Source organism: Amblyraja radiata, chromosome 3, assembly GCF_010909765.2.
Source record: "Amblyraja radiata isolate CabotCenter1 chromosome 3, sAmbRad1.1.pri, whole genome shotgun sequence".
In the NCBI taxonomy this organism is placed as follows: Eukaryota; Metazoa; Chordata; class Chondrichthyes; order Rajiformes; family Rajidae; genus Amblyraja; species Amblyraja radiata.
In genome coordinates, this window is record NC_045958.1 from 12155236 (window position 1) to 12176234 (window position 20999).

The window sequence follows — 20999 nt, forward strand, 5'->3', positions numbered from 1 at the left end:
AATCTGTGGAATTCTCTGCCACAGAAAGTAGTTGATGCCAGTTCATTTGCTGTATTTAAGAGGGAGTTAGATGTGGCCCTTGTGGCAAAAGGGATCAGGGGGTATGGAGAGAAGGCAGGTACAGGATACTGAGTTGGATGATCAGCCATGATCATATTGAACAGGCTCGAAGGTCCGAATTGCCTACTCCTGCACCTATTTTCTATGTTCTATGTTTCTATGAAATAGTTTGGTATAGTCATAACCGAAGGAACAGAAATTGATGTGGGCCAAGTGGGGTAAATACAAGTGGCAACATCCAGAAAAAGAGGAACATGATATAATGTTTTGAATAGCGAAACCGTATAATATTATGTTTACTTTTCCCAGAAGGACATAGAGCAGCCTAAGGCAAAAATCATCAAATCCCAGGTTAATTAGATTCAAAATGGGGTCGGTAAAATGGTGACCAACCAACTAATGGCCTTAAAGAGATGAGATTTCAGATGCAGTCTGGTTTCATTCACACAAGGGAGTAAGGTAGGGAAATTAAAGCAAGCCAGATCTCCATGGATTACCAAAAAGACAAAGTAAAATGGAAGAATAAATAGAGAGCAATTTACAGATGCCCAGTTATTAATGTGAGGGCCAGGGTGATTAAAAAAAGTTAAGGAGATAATTGAAAAGAAAATTAGGCAAATAGAGAGCATGAAAAAGGGATAGCAGCAAAAAGATATAAGGGATCTCAAACTATTCTTTTGGCGTATGAGCAGCAAAAGGATTGTAGGACAAAGGGTGGGGCTCATCAACGACAAAACTTACACCTGACAGCAGAGAGCGTCACTTAAGTACAATATATGCCTTATATGTCAATCTTCACCTCGGGTCTCAACAAAAGAAGGTGTAATTAACATTTCTGGTTGAGCTAGAAATAGAGGATACACTATAAAGTCTTACTGCACTTAAAATGGAAGAGACCCTGATCATCCAAACTTTGATAGATTCGAAGATGGGTCTGAGAACTGGAAAACTGCAAAAGTTACATTCTTGTTCAAAACAGGATGGAGGGATAAACCCAACATGTCAACCTCGGAAGTGGGGAAAGTTCTAGAAACAGGAATCCCAGGGACATAAATAGCAATCACCTGGATGTGGGGATAATGAGGGAAAGCCAGCATGGATGTGTTAAAGGCAAATCATGCATAACTAACTGTTTAGAGGGTTTTTCCCCAATTATCTGAACAGGCCAACGAGGGAAATATGGTTGATGTGAAATATAGGGGCTTCTGAAAAGATACTACATACGATGCCACAGAACAGGCATCCTGAAAACTAAAAAGACCTGTAGCAACATGGCGGAAAAACAGGCAGAATTACATAAATCAGAGTGTAGGAGTAAATAATTGTTTAACAGACTGGAAGTGTACAGAACAGCACTCCAGGGGTTGGGGTGAGGACCACTGTTTTTCTTGATATATTTATCAACGACTTGGATAGGCAAGGGACTGGTTTCAAATTTACTGATTGCACATGAGTCAGAGGCACAGTGAGCTGTGAGAATAGATTTTAAGGAGATAGATGCAGGATGAGTGAATGGGTGCATAGATTGCAGCTAAAATTTAATACTGAGAAATGCAATGTTATATTTTTGTAAGAAGAATGAGAAGAGGCAATAGAAACCAGAACTAATTCTAAAAGTATAGGTGATGGGTTTATTGAAAACAGATTAATAAAGTGGTTAGAAAAACATACAGATGTGTGCTTTATAAACAGAGACATAGAGTACAATAGCAGAGAAGTCATGATGATCCTTGATAGACGATAAATCACTAGTTCAGCCACAACTGGGGTACTGAATCCACTGAAGAGCGATGTGATGGGTTTGGAAAGTTTGCAGAAAAGATACAGCAATATAATTCCAGATAGGAAGGACTTTAATTATGTTGATAGACTGCAGAGGCTTCTGTGATGTCCTTTAGAGGTTGCACAAAGATCTACTAGGTAATTAAAACCACAGTGAGCATAGAGAAAATAGACAGAGAGAAACTGATCCCATTGACAGAGGGATCACGAGATAGGGGTCATTGAATGAGGGTGAAGGACAATGAACTAAAATTAACACTTATTTTCACACTGATTGGTTAGGTTCTGGAACATGCTGCTGGAGTAAAGGTCAAGACAAATTTAATTAGACCCTCAAAAGGGAGCTGGAGAAGTATATGAGAGGAAATCATTTGCAGGGTTGTGGTGGAAGCGAGGAGTAGTGTGTGAGTTGCTGGATTGCTGCTCTGTTCCGCTTGCAGAAGCTTAACAGGCCTAATCCTCGCTGTAACCATTTTATGTTTCTGTTAGCCTTGACATCTGCTCAGTTCTGCAATCTTATTTCTTTCCAGAGGAAGAGTTAAGCCCCTATCTCACTTAGGAGACCTAAACAGCAACCTCTGGTGACATAGAAACATAGAAAAATAGGTGCAGGAGTAGACCATTCGGCCCTTTGAGCCTGCACCGCCATTCAATATGATCATGGCTGATCATCCAACTCAGTATCCTGTACCTGCTTTCTCTCCATATCCCCTTAGCCACAAGGGCCACATCTAACTCCCTCTTGAATATAGCCAATGAACTGACCTCAACTACCTTCTGTGGCAGAGAGTTCCAGAGATTCACCACTCTCTGTGTGAAAAATGTTTTTCTCATCTCGGTCCTAAAAGACTTCCCCCTTATCCTTAAACTGTGACCCCTTGTTCTGGACTTCCCCAACATCGGGAACAATCTTCCTGCATCTAGCCTGTCCAACTCCTTAAGAATTTTGTAAGTTTCTATAAGATCCCCCCTCAATCTTCTAGATTCTAGCGAGTACTAAATTCTAGCCAGTGATCTTGCCCACCGCCCAAGGTTTCCATGAGGTCACCGGAGGTTTTGGTCACTCTCCCTAATGGTCAAAAGTGGTTTCCGCATGGTCGAGGCTTCATCTAGGTTGATGCTATTTTTTCATCATGATTAAAACCGGCCTCGACTAAAAATAGGTTGCTGTTTTAAAAATCGATAATTTTTTAGTCACAGGTCTAGTCAAAGCCGTTTTTCTTCATAGTCGAGGAAGGTTTTCAACATATGGTGGTGGTAGGAGGTTGCAGGTCACCTCAACCTTGATTTTTTTTTGGGTGGCAGGCAAGGTCACCAGAGGTTGCTGTTTAGGTCTCCTAAGTGTTTCATGTTGGCACTAGAGGTGGACAAAAAAAGGTTTGCCCCACTATCAAGATATTTTTCAGGCATTCTTTGGTGTGCAATGAATTGCGAATTCTTGCATCTTATTTACATCCACATTTCTACTCCAAACAATTGGGCTATACATTAAAATAATTTTAATTTCTTCTACAATATTTCATATTACTGTACAGATTTTGAGTGGGAAAAATAACGTTAAATGTTGCCAACTTATTACTGTAGGTTCCCCCCTTTATGTAATAGGAATGTGCATTGTAATACTGGTTTAAAATATCTGGTTTAAACTTGGTTGATTGTTCACTGCTCATGTAGATAATGAACAGAAAATCTAAATATTTTTCAATTGTATACAGTACATATTTTTCGTTGATTATTGATTCTGTTTCTCTTCCAGTCAAATTACCATGTTTAAAGATTGAGACATCCCGGTTCCACGGTGACTTGCTTAGCCTTTTCTGCAGCTCTTCATGTACAGACGTGGTCTTCTCTTCCAAGGATGGGCAAGAGGTGGCTAGAGCTCACAGACTTGTGCTGTGCACAGCAAACTATGTCTTCATGCTACTGTTTGGTGTGGTGATTCCTGGCAACTCTGGCGAATTACCTGGGAAGATTGCTCACAATCTGTTTCTAATAGAAAAGGACAATGCAATGAACTTCGGTCAAACGTTACTTCAAAACATCCTGCCAGTAAGGGTCATCATTTTAGACTCACTGCTGTGTGTCTGCTTCTCAGAGGTCTTGAAGTTCATATATGCAGGTTAGAGCCTGCACTGCTGAAGCATTAAGATGCTGCTTTACCATCTTGGAAACTTATACGGAATGATTTTGTGTAAATTATTTTCTTAAGTAGCCACCGTGGAGCAACATGTATGTATTCTCAAAGGTTAAAATTCTGATAAAATAATTTTAAAAATTGTAATTATGAATGCATGAGAAACCAACGATAGGTCAGAATGCCAATTATTCTTTTCTGAATTAAGCTGAGACTAAATTAATTGGTTGCTCTTCCCATTAATGTTTGCACAAAGTACGTTTATTTATGTGATGACAATACCAAGACTTATCCTGTGCTTCCATCCAATTATTTAACGAGGTAAATCTGTAGAGCTATTGTCTATTGTCTAAATTCTTGAATGCTTCCTCCAAACAGCTGCCAACCCAGCTATCGTTCCCTTTCTTAAACACTCTCGATATCAATTCTGTTCTTGTGGATATTACATAACGTTAAGAAGTTGATGTGATACCTGGAATATTCCTGAGTAAGATTAATTTGTGCCACCTCACTGCTATCTCCAGATTCTGCCCAATAGATTTTCATCAACATAAAAAACATATTTGTAAAGAATAACTTCAAGTTAACATATTAACGATTAAGAATGGCAATATTACTTAGCAAGACGTCCTCATTTATGTTCTCTCATTTTCACTAGATCTTGAAAGGGTTCCTGTTCATTGTGCTCCTTTAACATGCAAACTGAAAAGGAAGAGAATCAGGTTGTGGGGCAAAGTTGCAATGCAGCACACTCTATCTGCCCCTCCTCACTCTACCAATAAAGCAGCCAGCTGTGCCCACTGAAAAAGCTAGAAGTACACTTTGAGCACCAGGCCATATTTCAGATAGGTTAACCCACATGCATCTACCAATTGAATTACAAGGACAGCAAATGCAGGAATCTTGAGTAACTCAGCAGGTCAGGCAGCATCTGCAGCATCTTCTGGTCGCAACTCTAAACATTGCCTAACTATTTCATTGACACCCGCCGAGTTTTTCCAGCACTTCGTATTTTGCTCTGCCAATCCAATAGGCTCGAATCACTATACTGCCATCCAGACTAGACTTTGATCAGCAGAGCCAGTTGGAGCCTGAAGAGTCATTAGCATTTAATAAAAATAACTGCTTGCTCTTCATTCCAGAGAGTTGCTGCCCTAATTTGCTTGTATTTTAATTTGTTTTAAAACATTCTAATATTTGGTGCTTTAGAACAGGAAGATAACAGGATATGAGAGTGGGATTACATCGAACTAGTGTGAATAAGTGATTGGTCATTGTGGACTCAGTGGGCCAAATGGGTGTCTGCATGCTGTGTCTCTAATGTAAACTAAACTAAACTAAACCAAGAAAGATAAAATTAAAAGTGAACTTTGCTTTAAGAGCTTTACTTTTAGCCACAAGAATTGCAGAAAGTTTACCATGCAACATTTCATTTGTAAATTCAGAATTAAGTCAAAAGTAAGATATTGATTTTTACATTTTGTAATCTGATTGGACAATAATTTATTAAAATTTTGGACTGTGACTAGGGACTGACAACTGGGATGAATTAAAATCGGTCCTCTGGAAGAAGTTAAAACATCTAGAAGAAGTCAGGCAAGTGTTGGAAACACTCAAACTACTCTTCAGATGCAACACTAAGGTATGTTAATGTTAATGGTGACTACATAGCTCTACTTTTTCATCCATTTTACTATTATTTAATATTATGGTCAAGTGGTGTAAAAAGTAATATACAATCCCCTCTATATAACTGTGTGGTTAATACTCTAATACTCCAAATCATGAATTCCTGTCGTATTCTGCTGTAACCTTCTAATCTCACTTCCCTTCCATCCTATATTAGGTCTTTTTGTTCTTTCTCCTTTTCTGTTTGCCGTCTAGTGATTTAATTATTTTTACTTTAGACTTATAACTTTTTCCAGTACTGGCAGAAAGTTATAGACTAGTTCCATTAACTCTCCTTTTCTCTGTCTCTACAGGTGTTCCTTGACCTGCTGAGCATTTCCAGCACATGTTCTTTTTATTTCCGATTTCTTTTTTCAGGGCAGGGAGTGAGTTGGGGAAGTTTAAAATAGGAGCATGGGAATGAGATGAATCAATCAAAGCTGCTGTTTGTCTCCTGGGGGCCTGGTATTTTCATGGCCAGGAAGAGGAGGCTGATATTCCACTTATATCTGAACTCCATTATTTTTTTCCCAACTGCTTTTCCCAGCTGGTATCCCGCTAAATTAATAGTCTGACAAATGGCGAGGGGGGGTAATGGACACTTGGGAGCGAAATTAGGAGAGCACAGTCTGTGATTAAATCGGAGAGAGATTATTGTTCAAAAGAGTGGGAAAGAGGCTCCAGTTAGAAGGGAGATGAAGGGATGGCATCGTAGGCAGAGGGAGAATGAAAGTATAATGAAGCTTGTGGGAGGGAAAGAATGTGGTTTGCAGGGTGGAGAGAGGGTACGTAATTTGGATGGAGTGTGAAGGGCCACAAAATGATATGCTCAGGGAAAGAGAGAGAGAGCATGATATGGAGGGAGCAGAATAAGGCTGCAATCAGAATGCTGAAATCAGGAGGACAGAGAGATTGCATTGTAATGGGAGGGAGCTAAAAGCTTCCATCAGAAGTGGAGGGACAAACATAGAAACATGGAAACATAGAAAATAGGTGCAGGAGTAGGCCATTCGGCCCTTCGAGCCTGCACCACCATTCAATACGATCATGGCTGATCATCCAACTCAGTATCCTGTACCTGCCTTCTCTCCATACCCCCTGATCCCTTTAGCCACAAGGGCCACATCTAACTCCCTCTTAAATATAGCCAATGAACTGTGGCCTCAACAACCTTCTGTGGCAGAGAGTTCCAGAGATTCACCACTCTGTGTGAAAAATGTTTTTCTCATCTCGGTCCTAAAGGATTTCCCCTTTATCCTTAAACTGTGACCCCTTGTCCTGGACTTCCCCAACATCGGGAACAATCTTCCTGCATCTAGCCTGTCCAACCCCTTAAGAATTTTGTAAGTTTCTATAAGATCCCCCCTCAATTTTGCTGCCTACAAGGAAATGCTGCAATGGCTGCTCCTGGTTTCGTTTCACAGCTGTATTTTGCTGGCTTTAGTAAAACCCATACAGCAGCAGGCAAATACTGTGTTTTGGTAATGGACATTTGCATCCATTTGCACGAAAAACAATTGCATGTTCTATATTGTGAGAAACTAGGTAATGCATCAAAACAAAGAAATTTGGGAGCCCAAACTGAAATGGCATGAACAGGCACAAAGAGAAATTAAATGAATCATTGGGTGGGCACTAAGGAACATTTGCTTTGATGTTCATTACCTTTGCGTAAATCGATCATTTTAGTTCTGAAATATTTTAGTTAAATTTTAAAAGGCCTTCGCAGACTTTACATTTTTTACATGTCCATTCATTCTCTTGCAGTGTTGACATGATTTATTATCATTTGGAATACTTCAACTTTTCAATTTCATTGAGTCATAGAGTGATACAGTGTGGAAACAGGCCTTTCGGCCCAATCTGCCCACACCGGCTACACATGTCCCACCTGCCAGCAATTGGTCCATATCCGTCCAAACCTGTCCTATCCATGTAGCTGTCTAACTGTTTCTTAAATGTTGGGATTGTCCCTGCCTCAACTACCTCCTCTGGCAGCTTGTTCCATACACCCACCACCCTTTGTGTGAAAAAGTTACTCCTTATTAAAGTCACTGCTTATTAAATGTTCAGGAAACTATAGCACGTAAAACATATCAGCAAAGTTCCCTCATAAGTTCATTTAGTTTATTGTCACGTGTACTGAGGTACAGTGAAAAGCTTTTGTTGCAAAAAGACAATCCATGATTACAATCGATCTATTTACAGTGTATAGATACATGATAAGGGAATAACCTAGATTCTAGGTGGCGCCGACGATGGCTGTTTTGTCTGTGTTTGTTCGTTTGTGTCGTCTGTGAAAATCCCACAAAGATCACTTTCATGAGGGAGGTACTCGTTAACATCAGATATTTGTACCTCCAAACATCGTTCCGGATTTCTCTCACTCACTGGATTATTTGGACATACTCGTCGGCGGGGCTGTGGCCGTGAGATGTAGGAAGACCCAGGGGAAGCGCTCTGGTGCACTCACCCGACTCCGGCGATGAAGATTACGCACGCCACTCCCGAGTATATTCCTTGCAAATCTACATTCTCTCAACAACAAAGTGGATGAACTGCAACTCCTGTGCCAAACAGCAAACAAGGACTTCTCTCGAGCCGCTGCCCTGTGTTTCACAGAGACCTGGCTGTGTAAGTCGACCCCGGACAATGCGCTGCAACTGGCTGGCTTTCAACTACACAGCGCGGACTGCGAAGCGGAGGCAGCGGGGAAATCAAGAGGCGGTGGAATATGCTTTTATACAAACCAGGGCTGGTGCAGCAACATCACGGTGCTGTCTAACTTCTGTTCTCCTAATCTGAAATCTTTTTTTATGAATTGCAAACCCTTTTATTCTCCGAGGGAATTTACCTCTTTTATTTTTGCTGGAGTTTACATCCCCCCTAAGCCTGCGTACGTGAGGCGCAAACGCAACTCGCTAACCAGGTAGTGAGAGTAGAGCGTGACTTCAGAATGACTCCAGAGAATGACTCCATGGTCATTGTTTTGGGGGATTTTAACAAGGCTAACCTCAGCCGAGAGCTTCCAAAATACAGACATCACGTTACCTGCCCCACCGAGGGGAGAGAACACTCAATCCTATTATACAGGTGCACAACCTTTTATCCGAAAGCCTTGGGACCAGACACTTGTCGGATTTCGGAATTTTTCGGATTTCCGAATGGAAGATTTTTAGCGTAGATTAGGTAGGTAGCGCGGGCGGCTTGAAAAGTCTGGAGCGGCTGCCTCCTCCCCGGAGACCGGGGAATCATTGCATAAATGTTAGTCAGTTAGTTTGGAGGGATTTTATGTGGTGGTGGTGGGGGGGGGGGGGGTGAAGGGGGAAACTTTAATTCTTAGTCCCCTACCTGGTCGGAGAGGCGGGGAGCGGTCAATGCCTTACCGGGTCGCCGTGCAGTAAGCTCCGGAGCGCTGTGGCTGCCGACTCCCAACATCGCGGAGCTGGGGCTGCGGGCGTCTGGCCGCGGGCGGCGCCGGTTGGAGCTCCGACCCCGGCAACTCTACCCCTGGCTGCGCGGCACTCCAAATCCAGCGCGGCCCGCGGCCGGACGCCCGCAGCCCCAGCTCCGCGATGTTGGGAGTCGACGGCGTCGCAGCGCTGGGATACCAGCGGGGAGCGGGCAATGCCTTACCGGGTCACCGTGCGGTAAGCTCCGGAGCGCTGTGGCCGCCGACACACAACATGTCGGCGGCCACAGCGGAGCTGGGTCTGCGGGCGTCCGATCGCGGGCTGCGCTGGATTTGGAGCGCCACGCAGCCAGGAGTAGAGTTGCCGGGGTCGGAGCTACAACCGGCGCCGCCGCGGCCGGACGCCCGCAGCCCCAGCTGGGAGTTGGCGGCCACAGCGCCCCGGAGCTTACTGCACGGCGACCCGGTAAGGCATTGCCCGTTCCCCGCCTCTCCGACCAGGTAGGGGACTAAGAATTAAAGTTTCCCCCTTCACCCCCCCCCATAAAAGCCCTCCAAACTAACTGACAATCAGGAACGCATATCGCTCTGTTCCCCGTACGGCTCTGGGACTCTCTGATCATTGTTTAGTTCACCTTATTCCGACCTACAGGCAGAAACTAAAATCTGCTAAACCTGTGGTCAGAACAATGAAAAAGTGGACAAGCAAGGGCATTAAAAAACGACTGTCCTGCTTTGACTGCACTGATTGGGTACTTAAGGAAGTGACTCAAGAAATCGTGGACGGATTGGTGATCATTTTTCAATGTTCTATAGATTCAGGATCAGTTCCTGTGAATTGGAGGGTAGCTAATGTTATCCCACTTTTTAAGGAAGGCGGGAGAGAGAAAACGGAATTATAGACCAGTTAGTCAATCATAAAAGATGAAATAGCGGCACATTTGGATAGCAGTAGCAGGATCGGTCCGAGTCAGCATGGATTTACGAAGGGGAAATCATGCTTAACTAATCTTCTGGAATTTTTTGAGGATGTAACTAGGAAAATGGACAAGGGAGAGCCAATAGATGTAGTGTACCTGGACTTTCAGAAAGCATTTGATAAGGTCCCACAAAGGAGATTAGTGGGCAAAATTAGGGTACATGGTATTGGGGGTAGAGTGCTGACATGGATGGAATATTGGTTGGCAGACAGGAAACAAAGAGTAGGGATTAACGGGTCCCTTTCGGAATGGCAGGCAGTGACGAGTGGGATACCGCAAGGCTTGGTGCTGGGACCGCAGCTATTTACTATATACATCAATTATTTGGATGAAGGGATTCAAAGTAACATTAGCAAATTTGCAGATGTCACAAAGCTGGGTGGCAGTGTGAACTGTGAGGAGGATGCTATGAGACTGCAGGGTCACTTGGACAGGTTGGGTGAGTGGGCAGATGCATGGCAGATGCAGTTTAATGTGGATAAATATGAGGTTATCCACTTTGGTGGCAAAAACAGGAAGGCAGATTATTTTCTAAACAGTGTGAAGTTGGGAAAAGGGGAAGTACAACGGGATCTGGGGGTCCTTGTTCATCAGTCAATGAAAGTAAGCATGCAGGTACAGCAGGCAGTGAAGAAAGCGAATGGCATGTTGGCCTTCATAACAAGAGGAGTTGAGTATAGGAGCAAAGAGGTCCTTCTGCAGTTGTACAGAGCCCTAGTGAGACCACACCTGGAGTAATGTGTGCAGTTTTGGTCCCCTAATTTGAGGAAGGACATTATTGCTATTGAGGGAGTGCAGCGTAGGTTTACAAGGTTAATTCCCGGGATGGCGGGACTGTCATATGCTGAGAGAATGGAGCAGCTGGGCTTGCATACTCTGGAGTTTAGAAGGATGAGAGGGCGTCTTATTGGAACATACAAGATTATTAAAGGTTTGGACACGCTAGAGGCAGGAAACATGTTCCCGATGTTGGGGGAGTCCAGAACCAGGGGCTACTGTTTAAGAATAAGGGGTAAGCCATTTAGAACAGAGATGAGGAAACACTTTTTCACACAGAGAGTTGTGAGTCTGTGGAATTCTCTGCCTCAGAGGATAGTGGAGGCCGGTTCTCTGGATACTTTCAACGGAGAGATAGATAGGGCTCTTAAAGATAGTGGAGTCGGGGGGTATGGGGAGAAGGCAGGAACCGGGTACTGATTGTGGATGATCAGCCATGATCACATTGAATGGCGGTGCTGGCTCGAAGGGCCGAATGGCCTAATCCTAATGTCTATTGTGTTCAGGGAAGCATCCACAAGCTTTGCTGAATATACAGACACCGTGACATTATATGTCAGCTTTTGTGAGGACAGTTGCATTCCCACTGCGACCCGGATCAGGTTCAACAATGACAAGCCCTGGTTTACAGCAGAACACAGACAGCTCCGCTGGTCTAAAGATGAAGCCTACAGGAGCGGTGATGCAGACCTCTACAGGCAGGCCAAGTACAAGCGGAGAAAAGAAATCAGAGCTGCCAATGAAAGGTACTCTGAGAAGTTGAGGAAGAAGGGTCTCGACTCGTAACGTCACCTATCCCTTCGCTCCATAGATGCTGCCTCACCCGCTGAGTTTCTCCAGCATTTTTGTCTCCCTGAGAAGTTGAGGAGCAAGTTCTGAGCTAATGACTCTTCAGTGTGGAAGGCCTTGCAAGAAATCACCAACTCCTTGTCAGCTGACCAACGTCCTGAACGAGTTGTACTGCAGGTTCGATAGACAGATACATAACCCCTCCCTCCCCCACCCACTCCTCGCCAATCACCACCACACCTACTTACAGCGTGACTCCAGTCTGCAAAGACTGGGCCATCGTCCACTACCCACCCCCTCCTTGCTGCCCAACATCAGTCTGGCCACTTCTCCATCACTAACAATAGCAATTGAGGAGGTGAAAAAGTTATTCAGGAGACAGAAAAGCCGGAAATCTCCAGGACCGGACAATGTTTCCCCCTCTGCCCTCAAGCTCTGTGCCGAACAACTTGCACCAGTTTACACAGACATTTTCATCCAGTCCCTGCAAACCTGCACTGTCCCTGCCTGCTCCAAAGTCTCCACTATTGTTCCCGTACCCAAAAAGCCAAGGATTACTGGTTTTAATGACTACTGGCCTGTCGCACTGACCTCTGTAATCATGAAGATCTTTGAAAGATGTGCTGGCCCACCAGAAAAATATCACAAACTCCCTGCTGGACCCCATACAGTTTGCATACCAGGCAAATAGATCAGTGGTTGACGCAGTCAACCTAGGCCTGCACTTCATCCTCCAGCACCTAGACCGCCAGGGGACCTATGCAAGGAATTTGTTTGTGGATTTTATCTCTGCATTCAACACCATTGTGCCAGAGCTACTACACTCCAAACTTTCCCAGTTGACTGTGCCTGAACCCCTCTGTCAGTGGATCATCAACTTCCTGACAGACAGGAAGCAGCATGTGAGGCTGGGAAATCTCATCTTGGACCCGCAGACCCTCAGCATAGGAGACCCAAGACTGCGTACTCTTCCCTCTTATTTACTCTTTCTACACCAACGACTGCACCTCCACAGACACCTCTGTCAAGCTTCTCCAGTTTGCAGACGACACAACCTTGATTGGACTGATCCAGGATGGGGAAGAATCTGCCTACAGACAGGAAGTGACACAGCTGGCGTCCTGGTGCCATCGCAACAACCTGGAGCTCAATGCTCTTAAGACAGTGGAATTGATTGTAGACTTTAGGAGAGCTCCCCCTCCCCTCCCCCCACTCACCATCAACAACACCGCAGTCGTGTCAGTGGAGTCATTTAAGTTCCTTAGAACCATTATCTCCAGGGACCTTAAATGGGGGGCCACCATCGACTCCACAGCCATCGTAGAGTCTGTTCTCACCTTCTCCATCATGGTCTGGTTTGGCTCAGCCACCAAGTACGACATCCAGAGGCTGCAGCACATCATCCGATCAGCTGAGAAGATTATTGGCTGCAACCTTCCCCCCATCGACAAACTGTACACTGCAAGGGCCAGGAAGCGAGCGGGCAAGATCATCTCTGACCCCTCTCACCCTGGCCACAAACTCTTTGAAGCACTTCCCTCTGGAAGGTGACTCCGGACTGTCAAAGCTGCCACAGCCAGACATAAAAACAGTTTTATTTCCATGAGCAGCAGTAGCTCTACTCAACAGCCAAAAGTCTGTAACCTCCTTGTGCTCTGGTATTTTATTTCATTCTTCACATGTTTAAATTATAATGTTTTATTTTTAATTGTCTACTGTATATCGTGTTGTTACTTGTGAGCAAAGCACCAAGTTAAATTCTTGTATGTATACATACTTGGCTAATGAAATGTATTCAATTCAATTAGTGCAAGCAAAGTCCGATCAAGGATAGTCCGAGGGTCATCAAAGAGGTAGATAGTAGTTAGCACTGCTAGTACTTCAGTACTGCTGTTCAGTACTTCATGTAAAGGAACACTATGTTAAGCTTCTGATCTACTGTGCACCATAACATGAGAAGAAAATGATACAATAATTTTTTTGTGTGTAATTTACAGTAAAACTCACTTTGGTCCTACTCTCTTCCAAATAAAATGTTAATAAATACCTTAATTATAAGAATTACGTATAAAGCAAGGTAACGAAACCTATAAAGCAAGATTGGTAACGTTTTAATTCAGTTTTATAAACTCACTCAATAGACACAATTGAAACGCGTCACCTTCCTTTCGTACTTTATAATTGCAAACTGGATGGGACCGACAGTTTTTACATTCCATTTAAAATAAATATCTGCATCATGATACATTGATATTTATACTTTTGAAAGTAACTACTCTTATAATAATCTGTAACTTTTAATTGATAAATGATAAGGCAGCACAGTGGTGTAGTGGTAGAGCCTTAAGGGCCTGTCCCACCAGCATGCGACTGCATGCGGCAAGCGCGACCAAATGTGGTGGCTTGAGGTGTACGGCCTCGCGGGGCGGGTCCCACTTCCAACCGCGGAGCCGTATGGAGCTGGTCCCGACATACTCACCAATCAGCTGGGCAGGAGGCGGGCCGACTGAATTTGGACGTCGCACGGCGTCGGGCGGTTACGTCATCACGCAACGGCACACCGGGCGGTGACGTCATCGCGCAATGCCACGCGCTAGCCGTACGCCATCAAGACGCTGCGTACGACGTCCAGACGTTGCGTACGCCCGTTGAGGCGCTGCTTACGGCCTCAATGCGGCTACGGGCTGACAGGCCGTTGCCGCGCGGGATTTTTGGACAGTGTCTGTTATTCGGAGCCCCGCGTGATGTCCGGACCAGCCCCGCTCAACTCCATACGGCTCAGGCGATCGAAGTGGGACCGGCTCCGCGAGGCCGTATGGCTCAAGCGACCACGTTAGGTCGCGCTCGCCACATGCAGTCGCATGCTTGTGGCCCTTTACAGTGTCTGAGACCCAGATTCGATCATGGCTATGAGTGCTGTCTGTACGGAGTTTGCATGTTCTTCCTGTGGCTGTGTGGGTTTTCGCTGGGTGCTCTGGTTTCCTCCCATACTGCAAAGATGTACAGGTTTGTAGGTTAATTGGCTTTGGTAAAATAGTAAATTGTCCATAGTGTGTAGGATGGTGTTAGTATATGGGGTCAACGCGGACTCGGTGGGCCGAAGGGCCTGTTTCCGCACTAGCTCTTCAATGCAATCATTGAATCATTGGCCCTGATACTTCTCTCCTTGAATTTTATATAGTAAAGATTGTGTCACCTCCCTTTGTCGAACACATATTGTAGTCTCATGTGAATAAGCTCCCAAATAGCTCTATACTGGAACAATGTGTCCATCCTTGACACATACATAGAACCTCTATATAAAACAGTGTTGTTTGTTACATTGTGGTAGAATCCCTAAAAAAGAAAAAAAATAGATCATAATTTTCAAATTTTAATTTGACCAATTTAAAAGCTATTTGAGAAAATGTAAATAAATCCAACAAATTATCCAATGTCCTTTTTAAAAAATATCTTACAGGCATTTTATTCCAATGGGATTGACTATCAAACAGCAAAACGCAAGGAACAATCTCAACGCTGCTGCTGTTCTTTAAGCCTTTTCCTCAAAAACCCTAACTTGGCTGATGTCATCTTTGAAGTACAAGGTACAGATTTCTTTGAAAACCAAATGACTTCATGAAATGTCTGCAGATGAAAGGTCCTTGAGCCAAATTGTTTTCATGATGTCTCACAGATGCTGTCCAACCTGTTGAATATCTCCAGGATTTTCTGCCTAAAGGGCCTGTCCCACGAGCATGCGACTCCATGCGGCAAGCGCGACCTAACGGGCCTGTCCCACGAGCATGCGACTGCATGCGGCAAGCGCGACCAAACCAGAAGCGGGGGCCGCGCGGAGGTCGAGTGAGTGACATGAAGTTCGAGCGAAATCCGTGGGAAGTTCACGTGTGACGTACGGCGTCGAGGCGGCTGCGGGTCGGCAGGCCGTTGCCGCGCGGAATTTTTGAACACGGTCAGTTTTTCGGAGCCCCGCGCGATGTCGGGACCAGCTCCGCACAACTCCATACGGCTCCGGCGATCGAAGTGGGACCGGCCCCGCGAGGCCGTACGGCTCAAGCGACCACGTTAGGTCGCGCTTGCCGCATGGAGTCGCATGCTCGTGGGACAGGCCCTTTAGTATAGTTTTCTTTGTTCACGGAAGTAAAGATGTTGGAGCTCTGTGAAACTGAGTTATTTTGGCTTGGTTTGTGAATGCTCTTAACATTGCTCTTTATGTTATAAAGAGATGCTTATAATCATGTCAATTATATCCTCAATGACACATCACACATAAAACATTACTTTGGGGTATTTGTCTTTATTGGTCGAGGTCCAGGGTATTAAAGTTGGGAAGTTGTGTTGTAGCTGTGTTAAACTTTGATCAGGCCACATTGAGGTATCATTTGTAGTTCTGGTTGGTGCATTAGAGGAAGAATGTGGAGTGGGTGCAAAGGAGGCTCACCAGCATGTTACCTAATTGGAGAGTATAGCTATAAGAAAAGGTTGGACAAACTTGGATTGTTTTTGCTGGAATGTCAGAGGCAGAGGGGGCGACGTTCTTGAAGTATATAAAATGATGAGAGGCATAGACAGGGTAAGTAGTCAGTCTTTTTCCCAGGTTGGAAATGTCAAATACTAGAGGACATTGTTTTAAACTGAGAGAGAGAAAGTTTAAAGGAGATTAACGGGCAATATTTTTTACATAGAGAATAATAAGTGCTGGAACACTCTGCCAGGGGAGGCGGTGGAAGTAGATTCAATAGTAACATTTAAGAAGCATTTAGACACATGAAAAGGCAAGGGAGTGATATAGACTATATGCTGGCAGATGTGCAGCTTAAATGGGCATCACATTTGGTACAGACATGTTGGGTTGAAGAGCCTGTTGCTGCGTTGTACTGTTCCATGTGGCACATTACAGGAAACTGGAAATAAGTTAGGAGTAAAGTATTGCAGATGCAAACACTATTCTTTGAATAATGTTAGTATTTGCCACATTATTTTCATCTATCTGGAAATGTTTGTCATAGCTGAAGATAATTAATTTGCTTCTTTTTCATAGCTTTAATTGAAAATACACAAATACTTCAGAGTTCTTTAATGTCGGTCTTTCTTTATCTTGGGGAAATTTTGTAAGGATTAGTTTATGATGCTGGAAATTAGAAATAGGTGCAGGAGAAGACCATTCGGCCCATTCGAGCCAGCACCGCCTGGGGTAGTTTGTAACTCCATCAAATGCCATCATTCATTGAAACTGAAGCAGACATTTATTCCTCCATGATGGACGAACTCATTTGAAGAACAATTAAGTTAAGCTCATTCCCAGATTCATTTCCCACATCTCCACAATAGTTTCCCCTTGAAGCACTTCCCTCATCAAAACTGCTTTTGAATATGAATTAACTCCCCTGCTCTCGCAAGCAGTGCATTCCACAAACTAAACATCCATGTATAAGAAATGATTCCATCTCATTTAAAATTGCACAATTTAGCTTTTAATACCTCACCTTAATTTTATTACCAAAATGTACAATCTCTTTGTTAAATTTCATCTGCCACATCAACTCCTAATTTTTCAGCAGAAATGTTGTTTGACCTGGCATTTTTTCCCCAGTGTACAACTCCACTAAATGACAACAATAGTCACACAATATGCACAATTAAAACTAAGAATTACGTTTTCTTTGTACAATGTGAAGATTATTATAAATACAGGCATCTGCTTTGTTCAAGGTCTTATTAAATGCTAGATTGTATTGACTGTTAAATTACTTTTCCACCAGGAGACATCTCTCTTAGATGCAGCATTTTAATCAAGGTTATTTTCTTCTCTATTAATCTTCTCTATTCTTCACTGTGCGGCAAAGACGTTATCTTAATTTTCTCACAGCCCTGGACCTATACAGCATGGGAATTAGCCCAATGGCCCAATTTGTGCATGCCAAGTACATTAGCATTCTGGGCTAGTCCTATTTGCCTGCATTTATCCCATTGCCCTCTAAACCCATCCTATCCATATAACCATATAATAACCATATAACAATTACAGCACGGAAACAGGCCATCTCGACCCTTCTAGTCCATGCCGAACACGTATTCTCCCCTAGTCCCATATACCTGCGCTCAGACCATAACCCTCCATTCCTTTCCCGTCCATATAACTATCCAATTTATTTTTAAATGATAAAAACGAACCTGCCTCCACCACCTTCCCTGGAAGCTCATTCCACACAGCCACCACTCTCTGAGTAAAGAAGTTCCCCCTCATGTTACCCCTAAACTTCTGTCCCTTAATTCTCAAGTCATGTCCCCTTGTTTGAATCTTCCCTACACTCAGTGGGAAAAGCTTATCCACGTCAACTCTGTCTATCCCTCTCATCATTTTAAAGACCTCTATCAAGTCCCTCCTTAACCTTCTGCGCTCCAAAGAATAAAGCCCTAACTTGTTCAACCTTTCTCTGTAACTTAGTTGTTGAAACCCAGGCAACATTCTAGTAAATCTCCTCTGTACTCTCTCTATTTTGTTGACATCCTTCCTATAATTAGGCGACCAAAATTGTACCCCATACTCCAGAATTGGCCTCACCAATGCCTTGTACAATTTTAACATTACATCCCAACTTCTATACTCAATGCTCTGATTTATAAAGGCCAGCACACCAAAAGCTTTCTTTACCACCCTATCTACATGAGATTCCACTTTCAGGGAACTGTGCACAGTTATTCCCAGATCCCTCTGTTCACCTGCATTCTTCAATTCCCTACCATTTACCATGTACGTCCTATTTTGATTTGTCCTGCCAAGATGTAGCACCTCACACTTATCAGCATTAAACTCCATCTGCCATCTTTCAGTCCACTCTTCCAACTGGCATAAATCTCTCTGTAGACTTTGAAAATCTACTTCATTATCCACAACCCTACCTATCTTAGTATCATCTGCATACTTACTAATCCAATTTACCACACCATCATCCAGATCATTGATGTACATGACAAACAACAGTGGACCCAACACAGATCCCTGTGGCACCCCACTAGTCACTGGCCTCCAACCTGACAAACAGCCATCCACCATTACTCTCTGGCATCTCCCATTCAGCCACTGTTGAATCCATCTTGCTACTCCACCATTAATACCCAACCATTGAACCTTCTTAACCAACCTTCCATGAGGAACCTTGTCAAAGGCCTTACTGAAGTCCATATATACAACATCCACTGCTTTACCCTCATCAATTTCCCGAGTAACCTCTTCAAAAAATTCAAGAAGTTTAGTCAAACATGACCTTCCAGGCACAAATCCATGTTGACTGTTCCTAATCAGACCCTGTTTATCCAGATGCTTATATATATTATCTCTAAGTATCCTTTCCATTAATTTGCCCACCACTGACGTCAAACTAACAGGTCTATAATTGCTAGGTTTACTCTTAGACCCCTTTTTAAACAATGGAACAACATGCGCAGTACGCCAATCCTCCGGCACTATTCCCGTTTCTAATGACATTTGAAATATTTCTGTCATAGCCCCTGCTATTTCTACACTAACTTCCCTCAATGTCCTAGGGAATATCCTGTCCGGACCTGGAGACTTATCCACTTTTATCTGTATAAATGTCTTTTCAAGGTCATTGTATCCATTCCTCTGGCAGCTTGTTCCATATATAGACTACCCTCTGATTGAAAAACATGCCCCTAATGTCGCTCTTACATTTCTCCTTTCTCATCTTCAGCCTGTGCCCTCTAATGTTACTCTGCGGAGAAAGACTGTGATCGTTCACTTTAGCCATGTTCCTCATGATTTTGTACACATCAATAAGGTGACCCTTCAGCCTCCTATGTTCCAAAGAACAATATCTCAGTCTGTCCAGCCTCTCCCTGTAACTCAGGATGCAAGTAATGTTTCAACGCACACTTCTCATTTGTAGAAGCACATGTCAGGGAACGTCACCCGTCTTGAGAAATGTAACCCAGAATATCACCACATACTCCTTTATTATCTCAGAAATGTCAGATACAAAGCGCATGTAAAAGTATTACTTGAAAATCAATATGATGAAAAATTATTATGCACAAGGTGTAATATTTTCACTTTTCTAATTCTTTGGTTTAATCATATTTATCCGTGTGAAATTAGAAATAATTGTTCCATCAAAGTGAATAAATAATTTTATCTTTGTCTCTTTCTCAAGATATCTCTGTATATGCTCATAAAGCTGTCTTGGTGGCTCGTTGCGATGTTATGGCTGCAATGTTTAGCGGAAACTATTCTGAAACAAATGCGTGTAATATTCCTATTCACGGTGTTTCCAAGGAAACCTTCCTCTCTTTCTTGGAGTACCTGTACACTGATTCATGCTGCACAGGTAAGAAACTAATTTTGTCGAGGTAGAGTGGTCAATCTGTTTCTAAACTTCATTTGTTTAATGTCAATTTTATTTGTGATAAGCATGATTGACAGATTTTAATGTAATTTTGTTCAACTATTCGGAAGCAGGACCCTTGTTCATCCTGTTTGCAAGTCAGTTTCTAAATAAGCTCACAAAGTCTATGTTTTCTTTAGCATAGGCTTTTATGTTTTTATTTATTTATTTATTTGATTCTTTATTTTGAACAGAATAAAAGAATAAAAAGCAAGTGTGAAACAGCATACAAAAAACAAAACAAGAATATTTATAAAGTGTCATAAACAATATCTATAAATAAATGAAATCGTATGTGTGCGAAAAGGAGCAGGAAGAAGCCAAAGCTTATTAATTCCCTCCCCTTATTCAACTGCTTGTAATTATCTTATACAAATTTAGCAGCTATATGTACACCATATGTACACCAGCAGCTATATGTACACCAAATTATTTACATTTATACACTAATCAAATATTTACAAAGCCATACAAAAAAGAGAGAAAAAAATAAAAAGTGTTTTTGTACATCTTTTTACATAGAAACATAGAAACATAGAAATTAGGTGCAGGAGTAGGCCATTCGGCCCTTCGAGTCTGCACCGCCATTCAATATGATCATGGCTGATCATCCAACTCAGTATCCCGTACCTGCCTTCTCTCCATACCCTCTGATCCCCTTAGCCACAAGGGCCACATCTAACTCCCTCTTAAATATAGCCAATGAACTGGCCTCAACTACCCTCTGTGGCAGGGAGTTCCAGAGATTCACCACTCTCTGCGTGAAAAAAGTTCTTCTCATCTCGGTTTTAAAGGATTTCCCCCTTATCCTTAAGCTGTGACCCCTTGTCCTGGACTTCCCCAACATCGGGAGCAATCTTCCTGCATCTAGCCTGTCCAACCCCTTAAGAATTTTGTAAGTTTCTATAAGATCCCCTCTCAATCTCCTAAATTCTAGAGAGTATAAACCAAGTCTATCCAGTCTTTCTTCATTAGACAGTCCTGACATCCCA

General features: G+C 43.2%; 1 protein-coding gene across 4 annotated transcripts in view; it reads left to right on the plus strand.

Annotated features, from left to right (window-relative positions):
• rhobtb3 (Rho related BTB domain containing 3) overlaps window positions 1-20999 on the plus strand; it is a 93831-nt gene that overhangs the window by 61632 nt on the left and 11200 nt on the right. For all 4 annotated transcript variants that reach the window (XR_004411319.1, XR_004411318.1, XM_033017300.1 and 1 more), the window contains exons 6-9: window positions 3599-3961; window positions 5506-5618; window positions 15063-15189; window positions 19777-19950. Coding sequence is in view for 2 of the 4 variants with exons in the window: in XM_033017300.1 (XP_032873191.1) it covers window positions 3599-3961; window positions 5506-5618; window positions 15063-15189; window positions 19777-19950 (777 nt within the window). In the remaining 2 variants the exon portion in view is untranslated. The remainder of the gene's footprint in view (window positions 1-3598; window positions 3962-5505; window positions 5619-15062; window positions 15190-19776; window positions 19951-20999) is intronic.